This window comes from Argopecten irradians, chromosome 3 (assembly GCF_041381155.1).
Source record: "Argopecten irradians isolate NY chromosome 3, Ai_NY, whole genome shotgun sequence".
Classification (NCBI taxonomy): domain Eukaryota; kingdom Metazoa; phylum Mollusca; class Bivalvia; order Pectinida; family Pectinidae; genus Argopecten; species Argopecten irradians.
This window is the reverse complement of record NC_091136.1, coordinates 70781076-70796853: the sequence shown is the minus strand read 5'-3', so window position 1 is coordinate 70796853 and position 15778 is coordinate 70781076. Positions and strand designations below refer to the sequence as shown.

The following is a 15778-nucleotide window of genomic DNA, read 5'->3' as shown; positions in this document are numbered from 1 at the left end:
TATCAATGTGTTTATCAGTACCCAGAACAGAAATGTGCCAACGCATTCAGGAGATTTGCATACCTGTATGTATATATACATCTAAATAATTCACCCGATATACACACCTTCAAAAGTCAATTAATCCAAATCCTTATTACATCGAGAACTCACACATAGACTTATACATTCTAATTCTGTATACTAACACATATTTCTCCAATCGCCTATATATACACACCAAGATGTATAGAAATTCTCATCTAATTTTAAAATGAATAATATATAGTTTGTGGCTACATTTAAATTCCCACATCATAATCAACAAACAGTGGTTTAATTGTCAAACTGAATACTGCACACGTTGATTACATAACTTGGCAACATAACCATGATTTGTTCCGAGTATGTATTCGAAGACCTATATATTAAGTCTGTAAATATATTTTATGCCTGAGACTAGAATGGGAGAAAGCCTTCAACATACCATCAAAATATGAGAATGTATGAATTGAGGCTTTGAAATGTACAAGAGAATGAATAACATTAATAACCGAATAAAGACTTATTACTGGCCGTTTGTCAATCTCTTTGTCAATCACATGTGTAATGATATCATCAGAATGTACAAGATCTACATTGACTGATTAAACTCGTACACACACACACGTGTGTAATCATACTATCAGAATGTACAAGATCTACATTAACTGATTAAACTCATACACACACATGTGTAATCATATCATCAGAATGTACAAGATCTACATTGACTGATTAAACTCTTACACACACACACATGTGTAATCATATCATCAGAATGTACAAGATCTACATTAACTGATTAAACTCATACACACACATGTGTAATCATATCATCAGAATGTACAAGATCTACATTGACTGATTAAACTCTTACACACACACACATGTGTAATCATACTATCAGAATGTACAAGATCTACATTGACTGATTAAACTCTTACACACACACACATGTGTAATCATATCATCAGAATGTACAAGATCTACATTAACTGATTAAACTCTTACACACACATGTGTAATCATATCATCAGAATGTACAAGATCTACATTGACTGATTAAACTCTTACACACACATGTGTAATCACACTATCAGAATGTACAAGATCTACATTAACTGATTAAACTCTTATACACACATGTGTAATCATATCATCAGAATGTACAATATCTACATTGACTGATTAAACTCTTAAACACACACATGTGTAATCATATCATCAGAATGTACAAGATCTACATTGACTGATTAAACTCTTATACACACATGTGTAATCATATCATCAGAATGTAGAAGATCTACATTGACTGATTAATCTCTTACACACACATGTGTAATCATACTATCAGAATGTACAAGATCTACATTGACTGATTAAACTCTTATACACACATGTGTAATCATACTATCAGAATGTACAAGATCTACATTAACTGATTAAACTCTTACACACACATGTGTAATCATATCATCAGAATGTACAAGATCTACATTGACTGATTAAACTCTTACACACACACATGTGTAATCATATCATCAGAATGTACAAGATCTACATTGACTGATTAAACTCTTAAACACACACACATGTGTAATCATATCATCAGAATGTTCAATATCTACATTGACTGATTAAACTCTTACACACACGTGTAATCATATCATCAGAATGTTCAATATCTACATTGATTGATTAAACTCTTACACACACATGTGTAATCACACTATCAGAATGTACAAGATCTACATTAACTGATTAAACTCTTACACACACATGTGTAATCATATCATCAGAATGTACAAGATCTACATTAACTGATTAAACTCTTACACACACATGTGTAATGATATCATCAGAATGTACAAGATCTACATTAACTGATTAAACTCTTACACACACACACATGTGTAATGATATCATCAGAATGTACAAGATCTACATTGACTGATTAAACTCTTACACACACATGTGTAATCACACTATCAGAATGTACAAGATCTACATTGACTGATTAAACTCTTACACACACACACACATGTGTAATCATACTATCAGAATGTACAAGATCTACATTAACTGATTAAACTCTTACACACACATGTGTAATCATACTATCAGAATGTACAAGATCTACATTGACTGATTAAACTCTTACACACACACACACATGTGTAATCATACTATCAGAATGTTCAATATCTACATTGACTGATTAAACTCTTACACACACACACATGTGTAATCATATCATCAGAATGTACAAGATCTACATTGACTGATTAAACTCTTACACACACATGTGTAATCACACTATCAGAACGTACAAGATCTACATTGACTGATTAAACTCTTAAACACACATGTGTAATCATATCATCAGAATGTACAAGATCTACATTAACTGATTAAACTCTTACACACACATGTGTAATCATATCATCAGAATGTACAAGATCTACATTAACTGATTAAACTCTTACACACACATGTGTAATCATATCATCAGAATGTACAAGATCTACATTGACTGATTAAACTCTTACACATGTGTAATGATATCATCAGAATGTACAAGATCTACATTGACTGATTAAACTCTTACACACACACACATGTGTAATCATATCATCAGAATGTACAAGATCTACATTGACTGATTAAACTCTTACACACACACATGTGTAATCATACTATCAGAATGTTCAAGATCTACATTGACTGATTAAACTCTTACACACACATGTGTAATCACACTATCAGAATGTACAAGATCTACATTGACTGATTAAACTCTTATACACACACACATGTGTAATCATATCATCAGAATGTACAAGATCTACATTGACTGATTAAACTCTTATACACACATGTGTAATCATATACTATCAGAATGTACAAGATCTACATTAACTGATTAAACTCTTACACACACATGTGTAATCATATCATCAGAATGTACAAGATCTACATTAACTGATTAAACTCTTACACACACATGTGTAATCATACTATCAGAATGTACAAGATCTACATTAACTGATTAAACTCTTACACACACATGTGTAATCATATCATCACAATGTACAATATCTACATTGACTGATTAAACTCTTACACACACATGTGTAATCATACTATCAGAATGTTCAAGATCTACATTAACTGATTAAACACTTACACACACATGTGTAATCACACTATCAGAATGTACAATATCTACATTGACTGATTAAACTCTTACACACACATGTGTAATCATATCATCACAATGTACAATATCTACATTGACTGATTAAACTCTTACACACACATGTGTAATCATATCATCAGAATGTACAAGATCTACATTAACTGATTAAACTCTTACACACACATGTGTAATCACACTATCAGAATGTACAATATCTACATTGACTGATTAAACTCTTACACACACATGTGTAATCATATCATCAGAATGTACAATATCTACATTGACTGATTAAACTCTTACACACACATGTGTAATCATATCATCAGAATGTACAAGATCTACATTAACTGATTAAACTCTTACACACACATGTGTAATCATATCATCAGAATGTACAAGATCTACATTGACTGATTAAACTCTTACACACACATGTGTAATCATACTATCAGAATGTACAAGATCTACATTGACTGATTAAACTCTTACACACACATGTGTAATCATACTATCAGAATGTACAAGATCTACATTAACTGATTAAACTCTTACACACACATGTGTAATCATATCATCAGAATGTACAAGATCTACATTGACTGATTAAACTCTTACACACACATGTGTAATCATATCATCAGAATGTAGAAGATCTACATTGACTGATTAATCTCTTATACACACATGTGTAATCATATCATCAGAATGTTCAATATCTACATTAACTGATTAAACTCTTATACACACATGTGTAATCATATACTATCAGAATGTACAAGATCTACATTAACTGATTAAACTCTTACACACACATGTGTAATCATATCATCAGAATGTACAAGATCTACATTGACTGATTAAACTCTTACACACACATGTGTAATCATACTATCAGAATGTACAAGATATACATTAACTGATTAAACTCTTACACACACATGTGTAATCATATCATCAGAATGTACAATATCTACATTAACTGATTAAACTCTTACACACACATGTGTAATCATATCATCAGAATGTACAATATCTACATTGACTGTTTAAACTCTTACACACACATGTGTAATCACACTATCAGAATGTTCAAGATCTACATTAACTGATTAAACTCTTACACACACATGTGTAATCACACTATCAGAATGTACAATATCTACATTGACTGATTAAACTCTTACACACACATGTGTAATCATATCATCACAATATACAAGATCTACATTAACTGATTAAACTCTTACACACACATGTGTAATCATATCATCAGAATGTACAAGATCTACATTGAGTGATTAAACTCTTACACACACATGTGTAATCATATCATCAGAATGTACAATATCTACATTGACTGATTAAACTCTTACACACACACACATGTGTAATCATATCATCAGAATGTACAAGATCTACATTAACTGATTAAACTCATACACACACATGTGTAATCATATCATCAGAATGTACAAGATCTACATTGACTGATTAAACTCTTACACATGTGTAATCATATCATCAGAATGTACAATATCTACATTAACTGATTAAACTCTTACACACACATGTGTAATCATATCATCAGAATGTACAAGATCTACATTGACTGATTAAACTCTTACACATGTGTAATCATATCATCAGAATGTACAATATCTACATTAACTGATTAAACTCTTACACACACATGTGTAATCATATCATCAGAATGTACAAGATCTACATTGACTGATTAAACTTTACACACACACATGTGTAATCATACTATCAGAATGTACAAGATCTACATTGACTGATTAAACTCTTACACACACACATGTGTAATCATACTATCAGAATGTACAAGATCTACATTGACTGATTAAACTCTTACACACACACACATGTGTAATCATATCATCAGAATGTTCAATATCTACATTAACTGATTAAACTCTTACACACACATGTGTAATCATACTATCAGAATGTACAAGATCTACATTAACTGATTAAACTCTTACACACACATGTGTAATCATACTATCAGAATGTACAATATCTACATTGACTGATTAAACTCTTACACACACATGTGTAATCATATCATCAGAATGTACAATATCTACATTGACTGATTAAACTCTTACACACACATGTGTAATCATATCATCAGAATGTACAATATCTACATTGACTGATTAAACTCTTACAAACACATGTGTAATCATATCATCAGAATGTACAATATCTACATTGACTGATTAAACTCTTACACACACATGTGTAATCATATCATCAGAATGTACAATATCTACATTGACTGATTAAACTCTTACACACACATGTGTAATCATATCATCAGAATGTACAATATCTACATTGACTGATTAAACTCTTACACACACATGTGTAATCATATCATCAGAATGTACAAGATCTACATTAACTGATTAAACTCTTACACACACATGTGTAATCATATCATCAGAATGTACAATATCTACATTAACTGATTAAACTCTTACACACACATGTGTAATCATATCATCACAATGTACAATATCTACATTGACTGATTAAACTCTTACACACACATGTGTAATCATATCATCACAATGTACAATATCTACATTGACTGATTAAACTCTTACACACACATGTGTAATCATACTATCAGAATGTACAAGATCTACATTGACTGATTAAACTCTTACACACACATGTGTAATCATATCATCAGAATGTACAAGATCTACATTGACTGATTAAACTCTTACACATGTGTAATCATATCATCAGAATGTACAAGATCTACATTGACTGATTAAACTCTTACACACACACATGTGTAAGCATACTATCGGAATGTACAAGATCTACATTAACTGATTAAACTCTTACACACACATGTGTAATCACACTATCAGAATGTTCAAGATCTACATTAACTGATTAAACTCTTACACACTCATGTGTAATCATATCATCAGAATGTACAATATCTACATTAACTGATTAAACTCTTACACACACACATGTGTAATCATATCATCAGAATGTACAATATCTACATTAACTGATTAAACTCTTACACACACATGTGTAATCACACTATCAGAATGTACAAGATCTACATTAACTGATTAAACTCTTACACACACATGTGTAATCATATCATCAGAATGTACAATATCTACATTAACTGATTAAACTCTTACACACACACATGTGTAATCATATCATCAGAATGTACAATATCTACATTGACTGATTAAACTCTTACACACACACATGTGTAATCATACTATCAGAATGTACAAGATCTACATTAACTGATTAAACTCTTATACACACATGTGTAATCATATCATCAGAATGTACAAGATCTACATTGACTGTTTGTACAGAGAGGAGCTATAAGTTTGTCTACAGGTACAAACCTGCATTTCAAACACACTAAAGCACTTGTGTGAACTACATAAAAGTCTGACATTATATGGGCCAGGGATATGTGGTGTATACATGTCCTTATTTCAAACCAGTTTAACTGTATTTGCTCAAGTCATTGCTGAATGAATGGAAATGACATCAATACACCAATACAATTGCCATCTTATAATTATCATAATGAAACCCAACTGAAGATTGAAATAAAAAATAAAACCCTGCAGGTAAAGAAAACTGTTTTTTTCTTTAATCTGGTGGTATAGAATTCTAAAATGATTGAATAAGAAAACATTTAATTTATACAGATAAATCTGTAAAAAGAAGGCTCCTCTGTTATTTCACTTTAATGAACATGGCTACTTTTACCCTTAATCCTAGGTATTACATCTGCTAACTAAGTATATAAATGCTTGATACAACCACCTGCATTGAGCTTGGTTAAAGGTGTATTACAGTTGGTAGATAACAAGGAATCATTAAGGACATGCATTGTCATTACCAAATACCATATAGCCAGACTTACATAGTGCAGCTGTAATCCTTATAAGGACATTGTCATTACCAAATACCATATAGCCAGACTTACATAGTGCAGCTGTAATCCTTATAAGGACATTGTCATTACCAAATACCATACAGCCAGACTTACATAGTGCAGCTGTAATCCTTATAAGGACATTGTCATTACCAAATACCATACAGCCAGACTTACATAGTGCAGCTGTAATCCTTATAAGGACATTGTCATTACCAAATACCATATAGCCAGACTTACATAGTGCAGCTGTAATCCTTATACGGACATTGTCATTACCAAATACCATATAGCCAGACTTACATAGTGCAGCTGTAATCCTTATAAGGACATTGTCATTACCAAATACCATATAGCCAGACTTACATAGTGCAGCTGTAATCCTTATAAGGACATTGTCATTACCAAATACCATACAGCCAGACTTACATAGTGCAGCTGTAATCCTTATAAGGACATTGTCATTACCAAATACCATATAGCCAGACTTACATAGTGCAGCTGTAATCCTTATAAGGACATTGTCATTACCAAATACCATATAGCCAGACTTACATAGTGCAGCTGTAATCCTTATAAGGACATTGTCATTACCAAATACCATATAGCCAGACTTACATAGTGCAGCTGTAATCCTTATAAGGACATTGTCATTACCAAATACCATATAGCCAGACTTACATAGTGCAGCTGTAATCCTTATAAGGACATTGTCATTACCAAATACCATATAGCCAGACTTACATAGTGCAGCTGTAATCCTTATACGGACATTGTCATTACCAAATACCATATAGCCAGACTTACATTGTGCAGCTGTAATCCTTATAAGGATATTGTCATTACAAATACCATATAGCCAGACTTACATAGTGCAGCTGTAATCCTTATACGGACATTGTCATTACCAAATACCATATAGCCAGACTTACATAGTGCAGCTGTAATCCTTATAAGGATATTGTCATTACCAAATACCATATAGCCAGACTTACATAGTGCAGCTGTAATCCTTATAAGGATATTGTCATTACCAAATACCATATAGCCAGACTTACATAGTGCAGCTGTAATCCTTATAAGGATATTGTCATTACAAATACCATATAGCCAGACTTACATAGTGCAGCTGTAATCCTTATAAGGATATTGTCATTACCAAATACCATACAGCCAGACTTACATAGTGCAGCTGTAATCCTTATAAGGACATTGTCATTACCAAATACCATATAGCCAGACTTACATAGTGCAGCTGTAATCCTTATAAGGATATTGTCATTACCAAATACCATATAGCCAGACTTACATAGTGCAGCTGTAATCCTTATAAGGATATTGTCATTACAAATACCATATAGCCAGACTTACATAGTGCAGCTGTAATCCTTATAAGGATATTGTCATTACCAAATACCATACAGCCAGACTTACATAGTGCAGCTGTAATCCTTATAAGGACATTGTCATTACCAAATACCATATAGCCAGACTTACATAGTGCAGCTGTAATCCTTATTGAAATATCTCCCACTATAAACAAGGTTTAGAAAAAAGGAAAACAATATCAAAGATCTGGAAATACGGCTATTACTGCGTTCCTAGAATATGAACATTATAGAATATCCATGTCAAATTCAGTGATAAACTGGAGTTATTAACTTGATCAATACCTCGGTTTTGTGGTGAGCGTAAATTAATTATTTACCGTTGGGATCCTACCTAACAAAGCAGTACCCACCAGCACAACAGACTACACATGCATAACATATTAACTGGTCTTTTTATCTCTGGTACCATGGGATGTACTGGGGAAAGCCATTACATTTACTCAATTGAATTTTGTCAGGAATTGCACAAATTTGGTGTCAGAATTCAAATGGAACTTTTCACTGAAGCACGCAAATTATAACTTTTCTTTTTGAAATCAATAGCCTTATATTGTACAAACTTTGTATACATGTATACACTGCAGTGGCTAATACGTCACTTCATATAAATACGTACATTGGAAATAAAATACATTGTGTTTCACTTTGCTAGAGTTGACATCTATGCATTAAGCCTTGAGAACAACCAAGAGGTTTTTTAAAGTAGCAGTGTAGATTAAAAATTTACACCCTTCCTATACACCAGGTAGAATGTCGTAAATCTTTATTCCTATACACCACGTAGAATGTCGTAAATCCTACAATGTTTACCATGCCATTCTGTAAGAAAAGTAGCAATGTATACAGACTATCAAGATCATTGTCAATAATATAGCATGACCTCAAATAAAAATCAATGAACAGCCTACCACAAAACCTGAATCATACCTAGGAGACTTCAAAACAATTAGGACAGAAGTATCTATAAATAAAACCTGAAAAAATAATGACATCAATATTAATTAACACCTAAAAAAGTAATGACACAAATACTCATGAACACCTAAACAGAATAATGACACAAATACTTGTTCATAACTGAGCTATACCAGTACAATGCATTATTAGTTATACCTGTGTGTTGTTGAGGACATCATGAGTTCATAACAAGTCCTCCATATTCCTGAGCCAAATATTGTTACTTGGCCTCAAACAAATCCTATAGTATAGATAAACTGTCCAGGGGAACTGTCTCTTTATCTGGACGTTAAATAATTCCATCCTGACTTTGTATTGACACCAATTTCACTGTCATTCCATTCCAACATGACGGTTAATCCGAGGTTACAATGTAATTGGATACACCTTATGGACTGCACTAAGTTATTCCTGTGGTCGAAAGCATGTGAAGACTTGGTTGTTATCGTTGGTTTTGTGATTATTATCATATATAATGGAAGTTCATTCAAGCATATCCAGCCATGTAATCACACTTAATTGTACTGAAGGAGCAAAATTTAAATCCACAGAAATCAAAAACTATATACAAACTGATCATGCTTAGCTGGCTGACTGCCTACGACCCACAGGTAATATAAACAGAGTCTTTTTAAATAGATCAACCAATATCATATCAATATACAATATGTCTGTCAAACAACTCAGCCACTTATAAATGTATTCTCCTTCACACAATACACTTTCTCATCTAAACAGAAGAGAATCCTCACATGTTAATTAGAAGTCTTTGTAATGTCCAACAACTCCTGATAATTAAGACAACATATAAAATACAAGACACAGTTATAAAGCCATAATTCTATTTTACATACTGTTCAGCACAGTTACAACACAATCCCCAAAGACGATACCAAATCAATTTCTGGCAGTTTATTTCTGGCAGTTTGCCAGTATAACAAATTATTCAATAACCAAACAGATCACATTACGTCTGCAATGTAAGTAAATTACTGAATGGTGTTTTATAAGACTCTCAATGTAAGTTAATTACTGAATGGTGTTTTATAAGAGACTATCAATGTAAGTAAATTACTGAATGGTGTTTTATAAGACCCTCAATGTAAGTAAATTACTGAATGGTGTTTTATAAGAGACTCAATGTAAGTTAATTACTGAATGGTGTTTTATACGAGACTATCAATGTAAGTAAATTACTGAATGGTGTTTTATAAGATTCAATGTAAGTAAATTACTGAATGGTGTTTTATAAGAGACTCAATGTAAGTTAATTACTGAATGGTGTTTTATAAGAGTTTCAATGTAAGTCAATTACTGAATGGTGTTTTATAAGACTCTCAATATAAGTAAATTACTGAATGGTGTTTTATAAGACCCTCAATGTAAGTAAATTACTGAATGGTGTTTTATAAGAGACTCAATGTAAGTTAATTACTGAATGGTGTTTTATACGAGACTATCAATGTAAGTAAATTACTGAATGGTGTTTTATAAGATTCAATGTAAGTAAATTACTGAATGGTGTTTTATAAGAGACTCAATGTAAGTTAATTACTGAATGGTGTTTTATAAGAGACTATCAATGTAAGTAAATTACTGAATGGTGTTTTGTAAGAGACTCTCAATGTAAGTAAATTACTGAATGGTGTTTTATAAGAGACTCAATGTAAGTTAATTACTGAATGGTGTTTTATAAGAGACTATCAATGTAAGTAAATTACTGAATGGTGTTTTGTAAGAGACTCTCAATGTAAGTAAATTACTGAATGGTGTTTTATAAGACTCTCAATGTAAGTAAATTACTGAATGGTATTTGATAAGACTCTCAATGTAAGTAAATTACTGAATGGTGTTTTGTAAGAGACTCAATGTAAGTAAATTACTGAATGGTGTTTTATAAGATTCAATGTAAGTAAATTACTGAATGGTGTTTTATAAGAGACTCAATGTAAGTAAATTACTGAATGGTGTTTTGTAAGAGTTCCAATGTAAGTCAATTACTGAATGGTGTTTTATAAGAGACTCTCAATGTAAGTTAATTACTGAATGGTGTTTTATAAGAGACTCAATGTAAGTAAATTACTGAATGGTGTTTTATAAGAGACTCTCAATGTAAGTTAATTACTGAATGTTGTTTTATAAGAGACTCAATGTAAGTAAATTACTTAATGGTGTTCTATAAGAGACTCTCAATGTAAGTAAATTACTGAATGGTGTTTTATAAGACTCTCAATGTAAGTAAATTACTGAATGGTGTTTTATAAGAGACTATCAATGTAAGTAAATTACTGAATGGTGTTTTGTAAGAGACTCTCAATGTAAGTAAATTACTGAATGGTGTTTTATAAGAGATTCAATGTAAGTAAATTACTGAATTTTGTTTTATAAGAGACTCAATGTAAGTAAATTACTGAATGGTGTTTTATAAGAGACTCTCAATGTAAGTACATTACTGAATGGTGTTTTATAAGACTCTCAATATAAGTAAATTACTGAATGGTGTTTTATAAGACCCTCAATGTAAGTTAATTACTGAATGGTGTTTTATAAGATTCAATGTTAGTAAATTACTCAATGTTGTTTTATAAGACTCTCAATGTAAGTAAATTACTGAATGGTGTTTTATAAGAGACTCTCAATGTAAGTAAATTACTGAATGGTGTTTTATAAGACTCTCAATGTAAGTAAATTACTGAATGGTGTTTTATAAGACTCTCAATGTAAGTAAATTACTGAATGGTGTTTTATAAGAGACTCCTTTTTCAGTATTCCAGCAGTTTGAGGACTGGAGAGATCAGTATCATAATATTATTGTGGATTATTTATAATCTTCCAACTAATCAAACAAGATATAGACTGACAGAGTCACAAAACAGACAGAGCTTTACAGTACACAATTAACACAGACAACATTATACCAACACTGGGATAAGTTGTGATCAATGATTACTCAATAAAGTACTGTAGGTTACTTGCTATGTATCTATAGTCTTAAAGCTTTCTCATAGATACTTATATGCTTTCATCCATCTCTCTTATGTGCTCCCATTTTTTCTCTTAATTCTCAGACATTTTTCTCTTGTTCTTGATGATTTTAATTTCCTGCCTCTCTGAACATTATTTTTTACATTTTCTCAGCTGTACCTATTTTTAACCCTATTAAGTACTTGATATTTCTTCCTTTCCAAGCTCTATATGACCTTTACCCTTTGTACAGCTCTATATGACCTTTACCCTTTGTACAGCTCTATCTGACCTTTACCCTTTGTACAGCTCTATCTGGCCTTTACCCTTTGTACAGCTGACCTACCCTTTGTACAGCTCTATATGACCTTTACCCTTTGTACAGCTCTTTATGACCTTTACCCTTTGTACAGCTCTATCTGACCTTTACTCTTTGTACAGCTCTATCTGACCTTTACCCTTTGTAGCAGTACAACTCTATCTGACCTTTGCCCTATGTAGCAGTACAGCTCTATCTGACCTTTACCTTTTGAACAGGTCTGAACATTGGTTTTCTTACAGCCTATTGATCATTTCTAGATTCTAAACTTTTATTAAGTTACAGTTTTGAATGTTACTGCCAAACAAAGTCACTTTCAGTATAGCAATATATAATACCTACCAGAACCAAACGAGTCGCCAGATTCAGGACTCAAGTCATCAGATTCTTCCACCCCTCGATGCTTTTGACGTATCATGGCACGGTGTCGAGTTGCCTTCCGTGAAGAGGACAAAGATGGGTTACCATTAGAACCAGCACTTCTGAAAAAAAACATGCACAGGTTGATATTAAGATCAACATAATACTTCCATCTCTTTACAGTAAGATCAACATATTATATCCATCTCTTAGCAGTAAGATCAACATATTATAACCATCTCTTAGCAGTAAGACCAACATATTATATCCATCTCTTAGCAGTAAGATCAACATATTATATCCATCCCTTAACAGTAAGACCAACATATTATATCCATCTCTTAGCAGTAAGATCAACATATTATTATATCCATCTCTTAGCAGTAAGACCAACATATTATATCCATCTCTTAGCAGTAAAACCAACATATTATATCAACCTCTTATCAGTAAGACCAACATATTATATCAACCTCTTAGCAGTAAGACCAACATATTATATCCATCTCTTAGCAGTAAGACCAACATATTATATCCATCTCTTAGCAGTAAGACCAACATATTATATCAACCTCTTAGCAGTAAGACCAACATATTATATCCATCTCTTAACAGTAAGACCAACATATTATATCAACCTCTTAGCAGTAAGACCAACATATTATATCCATCTCTTAGCAGTAAGATCAACATATTATATCAACCTCTTAGCAGTAAGATCAACATATTATATCAACCTCTTAGCAGTAAGATCAACATATTATATCAACCTCTTAGCAGTAAGACCAACATATTATATCCATCTCTTAGCAGTAAGACCAACATATTATATCCATCTCTTAGCAGTAAGACCAACATATTATATCCATCTCTTAGCAGTAAGACCAACATATTATATCCATCTCTTAGCAGTAAGACCAACATATTATATCCATCTCTTACCAGTAAGACCAACATATTATATCCATCTCTTAGCAGTAAGACCAACATATTATATCCATCTCTTAGCAGTAAGACCAACATATTATATCCATCTCTTAGCAGTAAGACCAACATATTATATCCATCTCTTAGCAGTAAGACCAACATATTATATTAACCTCTTAGCAGTAAGACCAACATATTATATCCATCTCTTAGCAGTAAGACCAACATATTATATCAACCTCTTAGCAGTAAGACCAACATATTATATCAACCTCTTAGCAGTAAGACCAACATATTATATCAACCTCTTAGCAGTAAGACCAACATATTATATCAACCTCTTAGCAGTAAGACCAACATATTATTATATCCATCTCTTAGCAGTAAGACCAACATATTATATCCATCTCTTAGCAGTAAGACCAACATATGATATCAACCTCTTAGCAGTAAGACCAACATATTATATCCATCTCTTAGCAGTAAGACCAACATATTATATCAACCTCTTAACAGTAAGATCAACATATTATATCAACCTCTTAACAGTAAGATCAACATATTATATCAACCTCTTAGCAGTAAGACCAACATATGATATCAACCTCTTAGCAGTAAGATCAACATATTATATCAACCTCTTAGCAGTAAAACCAACATATTATATCAACCTCTTAGCAGTAAGACCAACATATTATATCCATCTCTTAGCAGTAAGACCAACATATTATATCCATCTCTTAGCAGTAAGACCAACATATTATATCAACCTCTTAGCAGTAAAACCAACATATTATATCCATCTCTTAGCAGTAAGACCAACATATTATATCAACCTCTTAGCAGTAAGACCAACATATTATTATATCCATCTCTTAGCAGTAAGACCAACATATTATATCAACCTCTAAGCAGTAAGACCAACATATAATATCCATCTCTTAGCAGTAAGACCAACATATTATATCAACCTCTTAGCAGTAAGACCAACATATTATTATATCCATCTCTTAGCAGTAAGACCAACATATTATATCAACCTCTTAGCAGTAAGACCAACATATAATATCCATCTCTTAGCAGTAAGATCAACATATAATATCCATCTCTTAGCAGTAAGACCAACATATTATATCCATCTCTTAACAGTAAGACCAACATATTATATCAACCTCTAAGCAGTAAGACCAACATATTATATCCATCTCTTAGCAGTAAGACCAACATATTATATCAACCTCTTAGCAGTAAGACCAACATATTATATCCATCTCTTAGCAGTAAGACCAACATATTATATCCATCTCTTAACAGTAAGACCAACATATTATATCAACCTCTTAGCAGTAAGACCAACATATTATATCAACCTCTTAGCAGTAAGACCAACATATTATATCCATCTCTTAGCAGTAAGACCAACATATTATTATATCCATCTCTTTACAGTAAGATCAACATATTATATCCATCTCTTAGCAGTAAGACCAACATATTATATCCATCTCTTAGCAGTAAGACCAACATATTATTATATCCATCTCTTAACAGTAAGATCAACATATTATATCCATCTCTTAGCAGTAAGACCAACATATTATATCCATCTCTTAGCAGTAAGACCAACATATGATATCAACCTCTTAGCAGTAAGACCAACATATTATATC

General features: G+C 32.0%; 1 protein-coding gene across 1 annotated transcript in view; it reads right to left on the bottom strand.

The window, feature by feature from the left end:
* The window catches only part of LOC138319850 (uncharacterized), a 272074-nt gene that overhangs the window by 10930 nt on the left and 245366 nt on the right, over nt 1-15778 (bottom strand). The window contains exon 27 of the mRNA XM_069262980.1: nt 13164-13303. Within this exon, the coding sequence (XP_069119081.1) occupies nt 13164-13303 (140 nt within the window). The remainder of the gene's footprint in view (nt 1-13163; nt 13304-15778) is intronic.